Genomic DNA, 21,881 nt, shown 5'->3' on the forward strand with positions numbered 1-21,881 from the left:
TATCTATAGCCCAGTCATAGTAAATCACAATTAGAACAAGGGCTGCTGTTTTTATCGGTATTACTGGTATTATTAGTATTATCATGACTACAAAAAGGCCAATACGTGGTTTCATAGCAGGTTAACCCCTATCGACATTTACGAATTGCGCAGTGTAATTCTGCGATCGTTTCGTCATTATAAATAACTAACAATTGCTGGGCACTTCCCATTACATGTTACGATCCACAATCTAAAGCGCAGCGAAAAACGAAGCGTACTAGTAGTTTTTTGGACGTCTCGTCATCGTAAAATTACTTGTCATATTTAACAGTAGCTCGTGAGGCCGTCGTTATTCATATCACAACCAATAAATTATAGTCTTTAAACCCTTAATATTACGGAACGCACATTAAAAAAATAAATAATGGCGTATTCCACCATTTTTTTGCCCTAAAAGAAAAACATCATAACGAAAAACATGCTTTTTTAATATTATTTTCAGTTACGTTTTGTGTGAGCAAGTCTTCAAATACAGCATTAAGGATTTGTTCCCCATTAAGAGGCTAACCCCAGTGAGCTTTGCTGGACTTTCCCGAGGTTTTTTTGAATAGACCAAGGAGACGGTATGGCATTCTCTTGATAATTAATATCTGGTGACCTTTTGCCAACGCTGAGATTTGCCAGCGAACACGGGTGCTAATATCTCGACGTTCAGTCTAATTTAAAGACCATCACTGGACCTTGATCTGACAACTTGATCTGAGGAATTGTAGAACACGGCAACGTGTACATGCTCACAAGAAGAGTTGACATACATTGAGATCTATCACCCATTCTAGTAGTAGAAGTCACTTATGAAAATAGCGTTTTGATAACAAGACAATTACCGTCAACGTAACACGAATCTGATATCTGACAGTTCTATGACCTGTTGATAAATGGTTTGAATTAGTAGTATTTTTTGTTATTACCTCTGCTGCCATATACTTGCACAGCGATTACTACTACAGACTGCGGGCGTCTGACTATACGAAATTGATGATCAAAATATAGCAGACGTAGTGAAATTTAAAAATGGACTGACTTAAGGTAATCATAATCAAACTTATATTCAAATACAAGGGTATCGGATGTTAACGTATCCATTTCTCTGGTCCACGATCGGGCCGCATTTCGCTCTGACCACCAAACCCGCTGGGTATTGCCGGAATAAATGTTGTTCAAGGTATCTGCTGGTAAACATGAATTATCATCGATGGAAAATACGGAGGCAGTGCATTGACGACTCGTGAATCGTGTAGCGTTGATAATTTTGCTGAGTGGTGCTTGAATCGTTTTCAGCTGGCGAATTCTTTTTTCTAGATGCTGCAGCTGTCTGTCCACCGTTGTTTTGAAGAGTCCGCTATGCAGAAACAACTGTAACCGATAGCTTTTGTTTGATTCGTTGGCACTGCTCAAAGCCGCGATGGATGGAGGGCGGGCTAAAGGCGATAAGAGAGATAATGATGTATCGTTTGTGTATCAACGCGTGCGCTAATGATACAAGGCTGCAAGTGGAAATGATAGTAAATCAAGTACATATGATAAAAATTAATCCCATATCTTAAGATAACAATATTTTATAACGATGCGGCATTCACTCCTATTCTTTCAAATCTGACACCGTTTATTCGGATAGCACGACTCGGGCTTTTAGTGGGCAAACTGTAGCGAGCCTGGGAAGATTCGACTATTTTATGAATGAGCTCCATCTTGAAAACTGCAACGGCGGAAACAGCCCGCCGTATAAATTTTGTATTTCGTGAAGATTTTGCTACTAGAAACATCGGGAACAGTTGGTTCAAAAAATTCAGAGAAAGAAATTTTGACCTCAAAAATGAGTTTCTAAAAGTTTGACTTTATAGCAAGTCACAACACTACTACGTTATCTTAGAGAGAATGCGCGCGAATTTTACGTACATTTGGACAAATTCTAAACGATAAACGATGTGTGTTTCGACGAAGTGTATCACCAGTGCAGGATTCACCTCAAAGTAAATACACAAGATGAACTTTTTTTTATCATTGATCGATCTCAAGACTTGGTTTGGTATATGTAAAAATACTATACCTCTACTAGCTTTAATAAAGTAGACATGGGTGCCGCATGATATGAGCAAAAACCAAAAACTTCCTATTTTCTCTCACAGTACAGCACTGATTCATTCTCCTATTAAACAATAAACTGTGAAAAAAATAATAGATCCTTTACAACAGTTATAGACGGTCGAATGAGGGTGTGCACGCAACTGAACCGGCGTGACATCATTGTAAAGCAAACGTACAACTGCAAAAAGCTTATGATCTCCGTTTAATAGTCTAATGTTGGTGTAATTCACTACAGCGTCATGATTCCTAGTTCACCGATCATAGTTGAGGTCTACTGTCAACAATTAAAGGAAATAAGTGAGTAATTAAGATTAACAAGCAAAGGTAGAACATTCCTATTGCACGACACCGCTGTATCTCACACCACAAAAATTACGGTGGCACAAATGGTCTGCTCAGTCATTGATTTCACTCGCCAGACATACACATATATATATATAACCTCAGATCTATACAGCACCGGGGTGAATGAGCATAATGTCATATTTTAATTGTGCGTCATGGTGCATATTTCTACAGGAAATAGTAACTAAACTTAAGATAGTGAATGTATAATAATTAATAGTCGTTTGGTATTTTTAAGTCCCGTGGTGTAGAAAGTTGAATAGGTGACATCGGATTGGATGGGTCTCAAAAACCCTTTGTTTGTCATGTTCTAATACTAATTTAGTGAAAGAAGTGAAGCTTAAAAATAAAAAGATTTCTTTCACTTAAAGCAAGTGAAACTTTTATTCCTAACGTACTCTATATGATAATCTTTATCCTACTACGTAAATAGACCATGACTAGAAAGCTTTCATACGGCATACCATTTATTTTATTTATTGTCACATTTAGCCCATAAACGTCGAACGCTTAACGCACATAAACACCTTTAAAACAAATGTATCGTACACGCAAACACTCTTTTCTAAACCTCTGGATAAAGTACCTCCGTATGATATTCCGGATATGGATATCATATGAAAGTTTACAATGTTTTCGCTATAACTAACTTTTTACGAGCTATGGTATAGTCTCGTTGTTCCCGCGCATTTTAAGTTGCATCGTTTTAAGTGCGACATGTTGACGATTCCGCATAATTTCTCCTAGCCGCGACCATGTTGTCACGTTGTGGTTGATGGTTTGACCGTTATTTATCGTTTGTCACGAGTTGCCTTCGCGTGCGCGGACACGTTATGTCTGCGCAGTTCACAGCTTGAGACAAAAACAAAGGCGCTTATCCGAGGTCTGAGTTCAGCCTTCCACGATCCCTACAGCGCAGTCAAGATGTACCAAACCGTCAGCTAGCAGATGACACGATGCAGCAAGGTGTATCTGTCCCTTTACTGTTAACTAGGCATTGGCTCCATTGTGTTTTCATTGACAACAACAAGAACATTGGTAACGCGATACAGATGTGAACAAGTACGTGTTAATCCATCAACACGGCTACATTTATACATGTATTATACAATGACTATCCCTTACGCCTTCACCACGGGAACTTAACACGCTGTGGGCATGAATTCGTTTTGGTGTGCTAATGGAGCGCCTAATGCATCGTGCCTATGCTATTACACATTCTATTATTAAAATGAATATTTACAGCCCTTCTTTATTGTTGCGGTTATTGTTGTTAATTTTTCATCGCGGATAGAGCCTTATTATAAGTCAAACAGCTAACAGTTATGATCAGTGTCTTCTGTGCGCTAAGTTCGCGTTAATAGAGAGGCCAACCATAGGCTAGGTTCTTCTCCTATTTTCAGTTGGTAGTTGTCGAGGCTTGTGGCGTTCCAACACACTGTGAATTTCTCGGTATTTTACTCATGTAAGAACGTATTTTTTTCATGCACTCTTTATGCACAGACTCTGCAAATAAGTAAAAGACTTCCGACATACGTGATACCAAAGGAGTCATTTGTTGTATTCCGATAATTGTGAGTAAGAATAATTAAAACGATCGTCGAGAAGAGACAAAAAGTATTTGTGCGCTGTAACAAGTGATATCCAGCCTTATACGTTAATATGCATTGTATAGGTGCAAATATTGATAATACGTTATAATACATGATATCGATTCTTTTGTGTTGTTTTTAGGTTCAGCCAAACGCGGCACCTAGAAAATGACATAAAAAAAACCAAGCTATCTTATAATCAACTGGCGTTTGTATAGTCTGAGTTACTTACCCACTAATCTTCCATTCCACCCTTGTTGACCTATCAAATATTGTGGATTATAATGAGGACCGATCAACAAATTGGGTCAAGTGAGTGGTCGTTGTCGTTCGGTATTTGTTCTAGATTTGTCTTTCGCTTGATTTTAGTTGTGAAATCATTTCCTTGACGTCTAGATTATTTACTGTGAGACAACGATATTTAAATATAAACTTTTATTAACACCGTTCCTTTAGTAAACAGCACATAAATCGATAATACACGTATGAGATTATTATGCTAGTGGATACATATGTTTCTATAATATATACAGAAGGAGACCGAATGACAATGCATTATTTGCCATGATTCTACAGATCATGAGTTACTCTATAATATGTCTCATATAAACTTTTTATTTTTTACGTCCGATGCCTACGACCCTTGAAGATCATGACTCGCTTTATATTACTGTAGCCCCTGTGTTAAAGTAGTGACGTGGTTTAGAAACATGTTTGTCTACTCAAGATGGCCTAAGTTCGGAACCAGGTGCAGGCAGATATATTCTTTTATTACAACACATACTGAAAGGTAGCCGTCTGAGACAATGTTAGCGGCAGTATTGGAATCGAAACAATGGTTCTAACTGTATCCGCAGTTTACGATTAAGGATGCGAAGCGAAAGTTCATAAAGCTTACCTTTCTTTATCTCTGTAACACAGCGCAGACACGCTTCTTTTCGTAAACCATGCATGGTAAACCGGGCGAGATTGGCACTTTACAGTTTACTTAACAGCCGAGATCGACGTACCCAAGCTACTCAGGAAGTGGTCTGTCAAATCATGTATAATCCCACTGTTTTGAAAATCTCTGGCTGTTTTGTTTACAGACAGTCGGAGAAAATAACTAGAAAATGAATGTGGCCTGCAGATACGATCAACTGCGTCTGAACAACTACCTCATAACGTTAATCAACATTCGGTTTTTTGTAAAACGCTTCTAGATTGTTCTCTATCATGATATTTTTAACATAGAAATGAAATATAATGGAATATATTTCCTTTTTTTTTTTTATAGTTTTACCGCTTGATGAAAAGTAAAGAAAAAAATGTTTTAGTGTCATCAACAACAATGTCAACCGCAAGTCAAAAACGAAAATAAAGTTCAATCCGGAATGCGTTTCTACAGAGCATTCAAAAAGGTATAGAAATGACCAATTTTGATTCTCGTTGTAGTACACGTTGAGCTGAATTTTACAAAAACCTCATGTATGTGTCTGCTTAGTCTGAATAAGTCAGCCAAAAATACGCATTTTTATGTGATTAAATTGTTGTGGGGGTACTACCTCTGAACAAATTTACCCCGCGAGCGTGCCCCCATTAGGTAGACCAAGTTCTCGTTGCGCTGTTTAACAATGTCATCCGAGACAACAAACACAGCTCCAGTTGGTTAATGTAAATTCGCTAACTGATTGTTTGATAATTACCATATGGTAGATAATGAATATTTAATGCAGAATCGATCCGCTAGAACAATAAAAGTCGCTTTACGCTTAGGAAAACATACCTGCCTGTGTAAATTGGTACAATGATTATGTGCGACTTATAACTCATGGACTAAGGGTTACGATTCAAATTTCATTATTATTATTATGTCACATTAGCGTATATGTAAAAGCATAATAGTATCGATCTACAAAGGTCGCATCCATAGACAGGGAGCCAAATCCCTTTGTGCGTCTGCTGGCAAACTCTTCCTGGTAAGCCATGATTGGAACATTCAAAAAAAGAGCCGCTGCGCCTTTTCCGCGCTCCTTCGCATTTGTCGTTATTAAGCACGCTATAGGTCCTGCAGGAAGCAAGCCTTGAGGTTTATCTGCGCTAATGTGCTGACAATGGCAGTACCGCTCCGCTCTCCGCCGTTTAACGTGGCATGATGACGTTACTCCTACGTAACTAAACTGAAACCTGCTCAATTGCGTTCTTAGAGGAAGGAATCGAACGTGAAATTACATTTTCTTTTCATGCTACGGACCGAAAAATACTTCCATTATCAAGTACTTTGCTAGTTTTAGAATATGTCGTAAATAGAAAATGAATGGTAGCGTAATGTGCAATCGAACTTCCGACTTGTTATCCACATCTGTTGCAGAAGAGATAACTGCCAGCTCCCGCGAGTGACACTTGCAGCAGTAAAATGATTGCGCATTCGCTAAACCGGAGCCGTCCCAGTGTGGCAACACGAAACGGTTGCGAAGTGAATAGTATGTGCCGTTTAATTAGTAATTGGTAGAGGTGCACATGCTTCCCGAATGTACGCGATGGGCTTGATGAATTAATAGCTCGTACAAACAAATGCTGTGTACACATCTCTGTTACTCTTAGTCAAACATGTCTTACTGTAAAAAAAAAAATACAGAAGAAACCATGACGAAAGACGGGCTTCTATCTCTAGGGATATCTAAGGATCTAGCACATTAAACTCATAAAGGAGTAGCAAAGGCATCCCAAGATCAACCCGTCTGGCTAATTAGATGTGTTTTAACCTACACTACTTTTAGAAATGTCACGAATCTTTATTATTATTATTAACACCAACTATGGTACCTGTTATGAATTTGTACACTACAATAAAGAAAGCAGATAGTACAAGCAAGCCCACTTGTCGATTAAGGCCACTCGTGGGCGTATGGAATGTACGTAATGGAACTATGTATGGCTATGGTTATAGTAGCAAAGGATGTAAGTAGTAATTTTGATTGTCTATTTTTACTACAGGAGCACGCAGGATATTAAATGGGATGAACAGAACATTTTAGCAACGTATCACCCCGCTGACAAAGACTACGGTCACATGAAGATCGAGGAGCCGAAAACGCCCTACTCGTACGAAGCGGATGAGACTGATGAAGAGATTGTTGCCAGACATGAAGCCATTGATCTTGAGGTAGGCAAACTATCTATTTTGTTGCTTCAATAATTAGACGATAAGTTAAAAGAATTCAGAGTGTTTGAAACATTTCGTTTTAGAGACGCGAACGATGCCTGTGGAATGGAAAGTGACATTTTTGGATTTTAAACAGTTATTTTTTCAAAAAATACTTGCCTTTTTAAGTATACGCTGTACAAATAGTGTTTAGTAATGTCAAGCCGATCATTACAGATCTCCATTTCGCAAACCAAAAGAGACATCTCGCTGGATGCCTGTATCGTCGATCTTCAAGATAGCACTTCTTGCAAACGTGGCATCTAGATCACGATAAAATTTCAACAAATTGAATAGTTGTCCTTGCTTTTCGAGATACCTGTCACATATGTTAATTTTTACAGATGAACGCACTTATTACTGCTAATAACATCGAGCGCTATCTTATCATGTGTTGATTCAAGTAGAACGGGCACCAATAGGCACACCTTTATGCCATCACCCTCCTGGAAATTGGTCGTTCAAAAACGGCACCCCTCAGTCTTTATCGTACCCGATGAATGATCTCACAATGGCGTCTGCTATCCAAGGACTTTTATATCACCTTCATCCATTTTGTGTCATGGCTAACCTTGCTGAGCCACGTGTCTGCTTCGTGTGACAGTTCTAAGAACCTTTCGAGCGTCATGCTGTCGGTATACAGTACATGGCTGAAAGCACACTCAGTTTTTGTAATTTTTTTTTGTAAGGACTCATTTTTTGCTTTAATATGTTTTTATTCTAAAGCAGCATAAAAAGTATCGCATAGCATTCTCCTAACAATTTTTAATTAACTTCGTGGACGACCGCTTGGTCTCGAAGACCTGATATTTTATGTCTTTTTCCAATATTACATTACGTATAATTCGAAATGAAGTCTTCGTATTCGTCTGCTACCCTCAGAAGTATCTATGGTTATTGGTGATTTCAAGTCTTAGAATACCTACATTTATTTCGTGCTGAATATCTGTTAACTGACTCAGTCTTTGCCACAGAAGTCAAAACATTTATTAAACAGTCAAAAATAGGATCTGTACTAATATCAAAAGCTACTGTCGTTTACTTATCCGCCTTAAACTACTATTGACTGTTTGCTTATTACAATTAAATCGTTACATACGTTCTTGATCGCATCCAGGGTTTTGCAGTTGCTTTGTAATGCGCGAACTGGAACCTTATCTGGCTGATTGCATCCCAGGTCCCTTTATAATATACAAAATGCGCACATGACAGCAAATGTCTCAAATACTTATGTGTATCGCGCATCGCAACCGATGTCGCTGAGGAGGAGAGGAGGTGAAAACTCAACGGGAAGTTCTTTGAGAGTTGCCTTTAATTTGTTGCAACGTACTGTATCATTAGTGAGTGTGTTTTCTCGGTCCTATCGTATCCACTCAGTACACAATTATATTGACCGCATTGATCATTGCATTCTTCGCGTCTGCCTTTGAAGTGTATCCGAAGTGTACCAGCCGCCATGGACCTTGCAGCGACAAAGCTTATGCACGTCGTCTCAAACGAAACAAGGCTAAAAAGTCATTCGTCACGTTAATGATCAATCAACAAAAACAAGGCGATGAATAAGCATATCAAGTAAAAATTACTATTCGACAACAATAACAGACACTACGGCTGCCTTAACAACAGGCGACAGTGACAGTTTGGTTGTCGTAGAAACTCGTTGACGTCTTAGTGGAGGCGTTTGTGCTGTGTCGAGTAAATTGTTGGGAAGAGAAAAATCTTGAGCCGTCTAATTGCTTGTATCTTTTTTTGCCTATGTTTCCTGTTAAAAGATAGAAAAAAAAAACACTCCACTTAGAGAATACTATACAGGCTGGCTTTTGTGAACTTCAGGTAAGTCTTTTAAACTTGTTTTTAAAATTTTAAGTCAACCAAAAGCCTTCGTTTAATGTATCCAAACAGTAGTGTGCACCTAGCTTTAAATAATAAAGCAGGTTTAGCACATTTCTTCTTTGCAAAAGCGCGAGAAAAAATAAAATTCTCCTAATTCGTTTCTCCCCCATGATACAATGTTACCATAAGTTCAACATCGCTTCCCCTTCATACGTATTTTTTTTGCGTAAGACAATCGAACAGAAGAATACAGCCTGCTGCAGACATCTCCTTGCGCCAACCTTTATAAATTTCTCGCACCTCAGGCACAACCTTGTTATGATAAGACTGTGCCTGGAGGATTACATATTATAATATATAATCCTCCTATTGTTTAGTGTGGTGCAGTAGAGTCGTATGAAAGACAAGAAAAACAAAAAATTCAATCACGAGCAATTGTTTCTTCGTGAACATCGTCAACGAAATACATCAGCCAGATGACAAATGTGACACAAAGTTTATTCTCCTACTTCCAACAATGGTGCTTGAGACTTCATTCCAGAGATAGTTGTTAGATCTGGCCGATTTACATAAGTGGATATATGTTGCGACGAGCCGGTTCTCGTGCAAACACTCTACTCTCTACACGTTGAAGAAAGTTCACGTTATCCGGCACGCGCTGTAAGCAAACAGCCGCTATTCTAATCAATAGATGGTCAACCAGTTCGATGCACGATACGTTTTTGCTAAATGTCGGCCATAGACCCGGCGCGTCGGGAATCTACCTGATGCTTTCTTAGTGCTATAGTCGTTTTCTCGTCCAGTTGTCTCCAAGCGTCAAGTGTGTCGCATAGACAAACAAACAGGCCGTCCGTTTATCTCTCATGTTGCCAATACCGCGCGTTGGCTGGTGACGTCTAACGATAAACATCTACGACGCTTAAACGGGAAAGACCTTGAGAAATAATTGGCGATGCCGTTACTGCTGAGCTAGTCGTGTAAATTGGTAGAGTAAAAAACCACCGGTTGAAAATAGTCAACTAGACTAAATCAGTATAATATATTACAGGTTTGGACTCTCTGTCAAGGTGTGTTCATCACTTGATTGGTATCGTGCAGTTGTTGTTGTTGCTTTTTTTTCGACCATTACTCTGATTCCGACGAAAGATATAGCAAAATACGCAGGCCCCAGGAGGGCCCACAGAACCTATAGAAAAAATCGGAGTCCAGCAAGCACAGAAAAGAAGGCTGAGATCATCTGTTAAGCCTTTCTTTCTGCAATAACTAAATGTTGCCTGGCCAAAACGATGCAATATCTTACAGCACCCTCTAGAGGTATATAGCAATAATAGTGAGGTGACCGTCCCTACGGGTAGCGTACTATTTCGAGAATCGATTTATATATTGGTAAAGGATAACGGTTTACTGTCGCATATCGAACATTGATGCGCATGGGGAGTGGACGCGGGATGGAACGAACATTGAAAACTGAGAGCCAAGTGAGTTTGAACCGGCAAGAAAGAGGCTGTGGTAAATAGAAACATCGGCCTGTAGATCAGTTTTGTTTGTTTTTATGAGCCGGCCAACTTGACAACCGGAGCTAAGTATCAATCGATTTTTAAAGCAGAATGACAAACTTCTGGATCTTAGTGTAATAACAGTGATGACAATGTTAATTTCACCAACTGGTTTGAATGTACTTTTTCCTGCAGTATCATGCGGAGCCGTCAGTATGGTTGAGAATACTGCCTGGTATCGGCAGTTAGGAAGATCACAGTTGGGAACCATTAATCTAATGAGTGTCATTTCTTTTTCGTCGAGACAAACCGTCGCATTTATTGTAGAGAAAGTATTTTCATCTCTTAAATTCTTAGCAGAACACTCAACGAAAATACTTGCAGATTAATTTAGTGTCAGTTGGTTCAAAACAGAGAGCGTCCCTAGCCGGGCTTGAGGTAGGTAATCGTCCGTGAAACACAAAAAAATCTCGACGGCTTCATCATGCCGGCATTACCCTCGCAGCGATGACAGACACGCACCAGCACAAAAGCAACCGAACGTTTTAATTTTCAGTGGTAGAATTTAAAAAAACTCAACTGATCACAAAATAATTGTTACTTTTATAAGGAAAAAAAGAGAAAAAAAAAGACAAAAATAGAAAAACGTCGAATGAAAATAAATGCTTTGAGAGGCATAAAGAACTCGAATTCGGCAGATCTCTCAGACTGCGATCACTTTTTATCAACTGCCGAGTTAGTTTTTGGTAAATGTCATGATTCACCATGGTACCTTCAATCAGATCTCATTTGGTGGTTTCTCTTCGCCTTACCACGAGTCGCTGAAGACTTATGAAGGCTTGAGCATTATACTTTTGCAAAATAGACGAACCTTTTTTATTGAACTGTGGTGCCATCGTAGTTTGCACGTCTTTATTTGACCGCCAGGGAGGCCTGCCAGGAAGAGTCGAAACTAATCTGCTAATCGACATAGGCTGAAGGCTCTAGCAAGCCAGAGACGCATGATAAGACGTGTACATAGGTCTTGGGTTGGTTATGATGATCATGCTTCAAGCATTTTGTAATTGTTCGTTACGTTTCATTTGATTTAAATAGCAAAGGGCTTTTAGATACCCTTGAAGGTGATAAATAACCTTGGAATTGATTCAGAGGAACGTAAACACCCGATAAAGTCCATGAGCCTTATTTAGGGCACATTTAATTGACATTTAACTTTGCTAATTATTAAATGTGTTTGCGCAAGGGATGACAAAATTAGGCCTGCAGTAAACTGAGATGCAAGCTTTTAATTAGTCTCGAGTTAGGAAAGAACAAATGGGTTTTCAAAAATTTTATATACGGAAAAATTTTATAAACGGATGCTGCTTGAAATGAAAGCTAACGTTTTTTTCATTTTTCCTAAATTGTCTTTTGTTTATTGTGATTCTCTGAAAAACACAACAGAGTCAAAGTTTTAAAACCGTTGTAAGAGTTTGCACTTTGGAAGCTTGATTTTATTATTATGCTAGAACTATGCTGCTATGCTGACCTTTCACGAAATTAAGCCGCTCTTAATTGCTTATTTATTGTATGATACTCCTAAAGCGGCTGTACCTGCTTAGGGAATTCCTGACTTAAGGATCTCGGCTACATTTCAGCTGCTGCGCCCAAATCACTAACAAGCTATGTATCTCTCGTTGGATGGCATCTCGCGTGCCATACCCTTAAGATATATTTTTGAAACTGTTGTCTATAGCTGTCATTGTATCTATAAGATTTCTTCCTCGATCTCCGCGGTGAACTTCGTAGCAACTCGCTATGACATTTATGCAATATGAATCGATCGATACAGCGTCATAGTTTGTTTTTTAGTGCCGGCACAAACCTTATACGTTAGATTCTCATCTTAGTTACGAAAGCTGTACATGTCCGGCATCAATACACGTGCGTTCTCGCCATAAACTCGGGAAATCCGGTAAGGATGCGCCGGCTACTCCCAACATTCGCTGGGTTAACCTACTCTGTCTGAAGTGCCAATTGCATCGACTTCTATTTCGAGTTTGTTGTTTTTACATAGATAAAAAAGATTTGGCTATATTGCTTTTGCAGCCTTCGGTACTGTACATGTAGCCTGTTAAGCAGTTTGCGTAAATTATGCTGTCGTAAACGGCAATGAAAATCCAGAGCCCAGACGACCAGCTACTGGATCGGCAGGCACGCTACGGTTGACGACAGTTTCGTTACAAGAAGCCCTCGCGTGTGCCACATCAGTCTCGAGTGGTCGTGACGATCGTTAGTTGTTTTTTTGAGCTTCAATTCAAGCTCAATAGGTTACTCACATCTTTAATCATAACAAAAATATGTCACCGCTCTGTCATTATGAAATGCAAGGGTTTTTTCCCACGTGAAACAATAATAAAGTGCTATGTTTATCTTTTCATTTACTAGTGATTTTGGATTCTCTACTTAGTACTGTCATCACCGACATAATAGCTACCGAGAGACAGCAGTTTACAGTGAGAGGAATCGATAATACTATTATCGGTTACTGTTATAACCAGTATGGTAGTAAGAACCACACTACCATATTCTGGAATCGCGTTTTTCTTCTTGTATTGACATATTCATACGTATTTCGTTATCCATTAAATTCGTACACGTGCAAGTAAGGTATAACAAGAGATACTGCAGAATATAAACGACCGAAAAACTGAACGCTTTCTTCGATCTCATTCTCATTCGAACTCATTAGCTTTATTTTGTCGTGGCGAACTTCAACTCTGCAGTCGCCTCCTACAGTTGTTGCCGTCATTACTCCCGCCATAATTCTATCATTACTACGCATCACCACTGGCAACTGTTTATGTAAAACTGTCCGTGTTCATCGAATTCTGCCCCGTCACTAGGGAACGGTGAATCATTATGGCTGTTGATCATAGGCCATAGTGGATCATCCTTGTATGTACATGTCCTTGCGTCCGAACAATATATGGTCGATGTGTGATCGTGCAAGTTGCCAGCTACTTTGAATACGTTGTAGGCAAGATGGCCAGCTATCAATGGCTAGTCATGGTTACCTATGATTAGCAGTAGCTTAGCGGTTGCAGCATCTTCCAGCGGTTTCGGACGGAAGTGAATTAACCGGCGTAACCCGAGATGTGACATCATCCTTAGCGAGCAGCTTCAAGTAGGCTTCGAAGCGATCTCGAACGGAGGAGCACGGACCAGTTACCTGATGGCGCAGCTTGAGTGCCCTGTAGGTTATTTAGACACCACTAGACTACACTAACAATAGCAGCAGTGCTAGCCGTAGCAGAGTCACGGTGTTCAGTGAAGGCTGGCGTGCCATTTAGACGATAGAGGGATAACAGGAGATTCAATAGCGATAGGCCGATATTGACCTGCCGTAAGGTCAATATCTATCGTGCAACGTAGTCAGAAGGGACTGTGGAAATAGCTGTCGCAGTAATACTTTGAGAGAGCTGTCAAGGCTAAGAATACAAAAACAAGTAGTAACTTCAAGAGTGGACTTGTCTGATAGTGATAACTCGCTTACCAGCGGAGTTGGCACGAGATACTAGAGGGGCAAGGTCAACGTGAGAGCAAGGACATATTGTCATTTGTTATATTAGTCTTCCTTTCGTTCATTTTCCTTGATATCGGTGGCGTTTCGAATACACTGGAAAGGATGCAATAAGAAAGATGCTTAATCTGTTCACTGTAGTTCACTTCCCCATATCGATATGCTGTCATTTTTTCGTGCATACTAGGTGATCATAGTCGACAGATCACGGGCACACGTTATATAGATTGTAGGTCAGTCAGGCAACGTTGTAAACAACGTTGTGTGGACTAGAGTTTGACATTGATATAAAGCTAAGTTTAACGCCGGAATCCGACGTAAAACTTCATGCAAAATATTTAAGACGTTTAAGGTGTATATTTACATTCTAACCAATAAAATAATAATTTAACCTAAAAATGATATATACAATAATTGTCTATATATTCTTACATTATTGCAATACGTAACTATTTATTGTCTGCTTAACAGATAACGTATTTCTTTCTTAGAAACTCTATTATCAATAAAAATCATTGTTTTCACCTACATAACCATTAAGATAAAAATGGTGTTTTATTTCAACAAATTATCGGTCCGTGTTTTCAAATCAAGAAAACAAAGCAAAAGAAAAAAGTCGTAACCTTTTATATCAGCGGTATCTATCGGCTGAAAACCTCACAACTAATAAATTCTGGATCCGAACGGAAAGGTGAAGCACGACCAATCTGGCCTCAAAGCGTATATTTACTGAGCGTTACCAAAAAATAACGAGGTATTTTCTAGCTGAAGCGTAAAGGCCGTTAGTGGCCGTATGAATAAAATGCATAGTTTGCGATAACGACCAACCGTCGCCGCGTCTCCGTTGCTTATGGGGCAGAGGCATGTGTCTTATAGGTCGGATTGATAAGCGAAAGACAAAGGCATTCGATTAAAGACATATCGTGGACAAGCTTGACCTTTATTCATGAGTACCAATGGGAGCGTTCCGCGAACTCGCTTTGTGAGCAATTACAATTTTTGCATTTATCGCTTTTCTATTCTATATGTCTTGAGCGGTGGTACTATGAACCTGAGAACCTATTATTATTATTATTTATAGGAGTATGCAATTTGGATCATAATTAACTTAACTCAAGCATCAGATATTCGTAATGGTAACGACATCCAATTTTTGGTAACACATAATTTCTTGCAGGAGTTGGCGGAAAAGTTGGGCGATGCTGAACGACCCCGCTCGCCCATTGACCGGGACACGCCAGACGAAATGCTCACCGAAGCGGAGCGTGTAAGTACTTCTGATTTTTTTTCCCTTCTCGTTGTTTCCGCCAAGGCTAAGCATTTTGAGGACAATTTTGTTGTGAGCATTCGCGTAATGACAGAGTATCGACGCGTTTGGCTACTAAACATCCGGTTTCGGGTCCGGTTTGGAACCGGACGTAGATTCTTGGTTTCGTGCTTGAAGAGCCCAGCGGTCTGACACGCAATGCTTAACTATTACTAAATGTAAAATTTAATTGCAATGTTGTGCATATGCAACTTAGAAGGTACCACATTTAACTTAAATGCGTTCTTTACGAACGGTCTTGAGCTGTACATATGAGATTAAATGCGTCAATTATTAGTATTCTGATTGTTTTTTTACATTTAATAACCAGCGCGATCACTTTAAGGGAAGGTCACTTTAAAACGGTTAGCTTTCAACGGAATTCATTTATACTGAGAGTGCAGGGAAGATTCGAGGATTATTTACAAATCCTACCATTGGTATAAAAACCCAGACAATAGTTAAATTTATTTTTTAACACCTCTGCACTTGTATGATGAATATGAAGGGCTTGGATTTATTTTCTAACACCTCTGCACTTGCATGATGAATGTGAAGGGCTTGGACGCACTAGGTATTTATCGTGTGTTTAACCTGCTTAGTCCCATCGAATGGTAATAATAATCGCACTAACTTACCGTATTTTCTTTCTATTGCAGATTCGAAGAAAGTCCTTTGAGGAGAAACGCCGCAAACACTACAACGAGTTTGAGGCCGTCCGAAAAATGCGTGAAAGGATGGGAAACATGAAAGACGGTGATGATGACATTGACATGGATGAATAATATGATTTGTCGTATTCGTTATCGTATTTGCATTATCATTACTCTTATGCTATGAAGTTTGTATGATTATTAGAAACAGCAGAAACAAAAGCGATAAAAGTACTCAACATATAATATATATATATATATATATATATATATATATATATATATATACAAACAAAAAAGGCCATACCGCCGATTCTTGCAGACTGCAAAGTATAAATATCTCTTAACGACAGAAAGAAATAAAAGACAAGTATAAATATCTCTTAAACGACAGAAAGAAATAAAAGACAAAAGTGTGAACAGCGAAAAAAATATGGGCAGCGCAGGCACATTGAGATGGTACGCAAGTAGAACAGCGCCTGATGACGTAAATGAGCGTGGTAGAGCGGGACTAATTAAGCATCGTGAAGTTAGCGAATCTGCCGGCAATTCGGCAATCAGAAGAACACAGTGCATGCAGTTCACCACAGTCAACAAAAAAAAACATTGACTAGAATCAGAATTCAGAATATATTGTACTGAGCAACGTACATCAACGTCATATATGAAGCAAGAATTTGTTTGGAACGAACTCCTTCGTTAAGCAGCAGTCCTAATGCTCTTGTTTTGTCTTGGTGAAAAACATCGAATACAGATTTTCAAAACAAGTGCAACAAATTATTCTTTGTTACCATGTACCAAAATCAGTAGTAATGGAATAAGATATTTACTTTTATTTCATTTATATTTGACCCCTTTTTTTATGGGTTTACGATACGTTATTCTTCCTCATTACGAACATTGGTACCACCCGCTATGACGGTCATATTTATGATCGTTACGCGTGCGTTAAAGGGCATAGGCGACAACGCTATTGGCGGGGTTTACGTAATTGAAATTCCTCGTACCTGAGGACTCGAACAGAGCAAGAGAATATCATCGATAAAAGGAAAACTATCGCGTCTGGTGTGCGTACCCATCTGTCTGTGGAGGTACTTCACGGGGACACAGGCGTTAAAGCACCGTTTTAGTTTTTGCCCTATGTTCAACAAGACCAATAACGTGCGAGACAGACATAACTAGAAATGATGTCAGCACACAAGTCGTCGTTATAGAATGAATCATAGCGAATCGCCAGAACGTAGAGATGGGTTCAATCCAATCCACAGATCGTGGGGAGAGGATTGTTCACATGTAAAATAGGAAAGGAATCTTGTTGGCACGGCCTATTGCAAATGATGAGACAAACATCGATAGAAATAATCCGACTGTCTTCCCTCCGCCGACGGGCCCGTGTACCGATGGATTTGGTTTCTTCGTTCATTGTTTATGAAGCCGAAATTTGCTAAATTTAATACAGTTACTACTCCGTAAAACAAGGAAGGAGAGAAATGTTGCCTGCAGATATCGTTTGGCGATCAACGAAAACGCTACGGGCATTTTCAAAAAGCTATTGAAAAAGCACTCTAAATAATTAATAGTTGCAGTAATGAGAAGATGCACCAAAGCGTCTGCACAGACAAGCAAACACGACACACAATCGCCGCTAAATATAACGTGTACAAAATGTTGCTGTTTTAGGAGAAAGACAAATGATTATATTTCGGGCGATGCGCGGAAAGTGAATTGTAGAAAGAAAAACTAGCATACAGGTGGGGGCTAAATAGCAGCGATAATGCTGTAATATTATTGTATGTGCAAACTCTATCAGCACGTTACTGTAAGTTAGATCAGAAATAATACCTGTCAAGTGAATAATAATATTGTTCGTGGGAAAATCTACGACAAGATGAATCGTTTGTTGTCCTGTCCAAACTCAGGGTCTCGTGAGCGACAGATTAAACCTCAATATAAACAATACATGGTCTTGAGATAAAAATTCACTAGATTTTTATTCGGTTTTAATTTAACAGATACTTAAATAGAATCAGTTAGTCGCTAGTTGTGAGGTCCAACATGTTTAGTGAAAAAATTTTTATGCCATTGATACTAAAAAAGACGAGAAGTGGAAAAATGCAACGAGGTTCGCGTGACTCCGTAAAATTGTTAGTTATCATTGTCTTAATCTTTCCACAAATATTCCACAGCAAATTCCTGTGTGAGTAGCGGGACACTTCTTGAAAATAGTCTCTGCGATCAAAACTACGGCGTTCGTGCTTCACGAAATCTTGTTAACGCACACAACGGAGAGGTTATTAACAGCACTTGGTCACGCAAAAGGATAAAACCACTAACAAAATTAAGCTGGACGCGAATATTCAATAGACTTCTTTTTCACTAGAGATAAATGTCCTCAGTAGATGTTCAATAGATGTCTTCTCAGTTTCTGCAAATGACAACAATGTCTTTATACGAAAGAGGGACGAAGGCCAGTTATCGCGTTGACATAATTTCTTAAGGTTCAACCAATTCATCAGTCATGTACAAATGCAACAGTTGTCTCGAGTAGAGCGCTGTTCACCCTATTGAATAAAAACAATGGATGCTAAGGTCAAATCGAATCGCATCATGTGTAGTATAGCTAGGTCGTCATACAAGTGTTAAAAGCTTGAATATTCTAGTGGTAATGATGGTTAATTCTCTATAAGCGTAGGATGTTCTGCCGCGAATTTCGTGGTAATCAATATTGCTCATTCGATTATATACCAAGGTAAACGTTCACTTGGACGCAATGCTAGACCGATTATGTGAGCTAGTGTTTCGACATCTATATCATAGAACTCGTTAGAAGCGTTCGCTGTAATGTGGAGGCGTTTAACTTTCTGTCTAGCAAGTATATGTAATAGCGTAATTATTAGTAAAAAAGGATTTCACGATGAACTTTTAAGCAGGTTATTTAAGTGTTAGTCGAAAAAGTTGACCGGCAAGATTAGTCACCCAATACATAAAGAAAGATGCAGAATGAATGGATACTCTCTGGGCCGTGGTCTTTGGAGACGTTTGTTAAACCTTTCGTTTTAGTCTCACTTACATAATTTATTTCATCTACGTCAGGTCATTTATTATCTTCGTACTGTCAAATATCTACAAGATAATATTCACTAATATTGAAATGGAAGGTTCAGATAAAATCAGGTAACCAAAGAGCACGAAGAATTCATTGACATCGGTAAACATTATACGGAACACATTATACAATATATTGAACCTAAATATCTAAAAATCGTGCGGAGATTTTAGCATAGCTGACATTATATACGAAAACACACGGCAATTTTAGCACAATTGACACGGAGGCATGTAGGCTATATACATATATAAATCTGCACTATACTTTTGTCCAAATGGTGGTCGACTATCATCGGTTGCTGCCATCTACACAAGAACTTGCAACCCGGTATGTAAAGTGAAATTTGAAGCCATAATACGGTTTTTCACAGCTATTTACTATTTATTGCGGTGCTGAACAGCGCGTGCTGCAGCAAATAAAATTTAAGTAGTAATAACAGAAGATGAAGCCACAGTAGCTTACAGTAGAGAACTGGAGGGTAGCGTGCGTATTATTGATAGAGATAAGTATGATAGAATTCGCACTATAGCATAATTATTTGTGACTTACCACACATAGTTGCCTATATTAAAGATATATCTGGACTATTATTTATATTCGAAATGATAGCGATAGTTATTCACATAGAATACATGTTAGAGTATGTGTGAGTGGGACGTCCAGAGAAAGGGAGACGACTGAATGATCAAAAAAAAAATCCTCAGAAATCATTGTTACAAAATCAACAACAAAGCAGATCACACTTGGGTATCTTGGAGATGAGCTGCCCAATCGACGAATATCTACGTGCAGCGTTGGAAGGCGTTGTATCTGGAGCTATATGTACCCATATACAAACAGTGACCGATTGCGCGCAACGAAGAAACTCAAGAGTTACTAAGCGGTGACGAAATATGAAATTTAATGGAAGTTAGGCAAACTCGTGAGAAAATGTTGACGTTGCCTGTACCTACACAGCTGATAGTACACCAGAAATTTTCAGCCGCCCTAATATTATAGCAGAATGATCATTTCACTTACTGCCCGTGGCATAGTATAGGCACCGTGAATTTTTAATGAATTTTCAAATATTTTATGGACTTATGTTACTAAACGTGATTTGTTGATCCGAACGTGTCGTTCTTGTAGTCCGCGATTGTGGCGGCAAATAATGAGCTCTTATACTAACTGCAACATAAATTCATGGTAGTAAGCTCTGGAAACTTTCGGTCTAATTCTGTTAGGGGTGCGCCACCGCGAGTTCCCTGCTGCAAGCTTACCTATTACAAAAGGCTAGGGGGCGAGAACCTTTAATGGCAGTCCACCATGATTATGCAGTGTCCACATGTCTGCCTACGTATCTTATATGAATTCTTAATTCGAATTACTAAAAGAACATGTTTGTTTCTTGTTGCTTCATCAGCCTCCGGATGCATTACAAACGCAATGCTAGACATAAAATTAAAAATTAGGCTATTAGGAATGATTCAAGTGGAAGACTTTTCGACATTACTATCTCTACTCCCACGATATTCACATATATTATATATACTTTTGCATACAATATAGATATCAAAGATATAACTATTAATGTCATGCTTATGTTAGCACGCTGTCTGCTCTCTGGCGGCGATAAAGGAGCGCCGAGGACAAATGATAAATAGCTGTGATGGCAGAATATATATGCGATGAGAAAACACACAACATATGATGACACAGGAAAATGCAACTAAAATAAACGGATAATATTACAATTACTAGAAATTTTATATGAAATAAAAATAGCCGAGGAATGAACGAAAAAATAAACTAAAAAATATTCATGATGATGAAATGTAATTGCTTTCCATCTTTTCTTCTTTTTAATAGAAATAGAAAGAAAGGAAAAACTGACGATAAAATATATTCATAAACTTTGAATAAAAATAAAAAGAGTAACCTATATATATATATATATATATATATAAACTTCACTGGGTTGTTTCCATCATGTCGGGTATAGATACATCATATAAAAGCTGAGTCCATAGGTGCCCATAGTACCTTGAGATTTAATTGCAGCACTCTCGTGCACTACAAAAGGTACATAAGAGTAACTGAAAATTCCACGACGATAGTGCTTAGCAGAAAGGTCTAACGGTCATTTCGGCTTCAAATATAGTAATATGACCAAAGTTCAACTCTGATGGCTTTTTTCTTCTAGATACCATAAGGCACCACGATTTTAGTTAAAAAAAAAAAAAGCTGGAACTATTATAAATCGAGGCTTGATGGTCAACGTTCGCCTTTTTGACACGTCCTACATACTAATACTACGCCATTAAATTTAACTGATTTTCAAAGTACATTAAGGCAGGATGTTTTCAAAAGATGTCTATAAACTACTGATTTTCCAAAACAAGTAAGAGAGAAGAAATACATTTTAAAAGTTATTAGCAAATATGATTTAAATAATAAAAATGGTTGATAACGTAATCTAATAATAAACTAATAAATACAACAAGCTAATGAACTGTATAAAAACTGCCACATAGTATTGTCTTCGTTTCATACTCTCAAATCCAATATATCCCAGCAGATTGAGTTAACAAATGCTGCGAGTTCTATACTACGGGATACCTTTTGAATGAAGTACTATTTTCTTGAATCAACCGTGTTTAAGGTGAGCCCACTATTGATATGGCGTAAACTA

At 38.6% G+C, this 21,881-nt stretch overlaps 1 protein-coding gene and 1 long non-coding RNA gene across 2 annotated transcripts in view; one reads left to right on the forward strand and one right to left on the reverse strand.

Annotated features, from left to right (window-relative positions):
• LOC111262893 (protein phosphatase inhibitor 2) overlaps positions 1 to 21,028 on the forward strand; it is a gene marked incomplete at its 5' end in the record, with an annotated part of 28,643 nt that extends 7,615 nt beyond the window's left edge. Inside the window, 3 exon segments of the mRNA XM_022837510.2 lie at positions 7,044 to 7,212; positions 15,320 to 15,409; positions 16,108 to 21,028. Coding sequence (XP_022693245.1) covers positions 7,044 to 7,212; positions 15,320 to 15,409; positions 16,108 to 16,233 — 385 coding nt within the window. The 3' untranslated portion in view covers positions 16,234 to 21,028.
• LOC111262894 (uncharacterized) lies at positions 2,925 to 9,081 on the reverse strand. The gene is made up of 3 exons (XR_015312083.1): positions 8,351 to 9,081; positions 7,372 to 7,901; positions 2,925 to 3,383 (listed from the first exon to the last, which is right to left on the reverse strand). It is a non-coding gene; the product is annotated as an uncharacterized LOC111262894 (long non-coding RNA).
• Positions 21,029 to 21,881: the final 853 nt, after the last annotated feature.

The sequence above is a fragment of the Varroa jacobsoni genome, unplaced genomic scaffold, assembly GCF_002532875.2.
Source record: "Varroa jacobsoni isolate VJ856 unplaced genomic scaffold, vjacob_1.0 scaffold_712, whole genome shotgun sequence".
Lineage (NCBI taxonomy): Eukaryota > Metazoa > Arthropoda > Arachnida > Mesostigmata > Varroidae > Varroa > Varroa jacobsoni.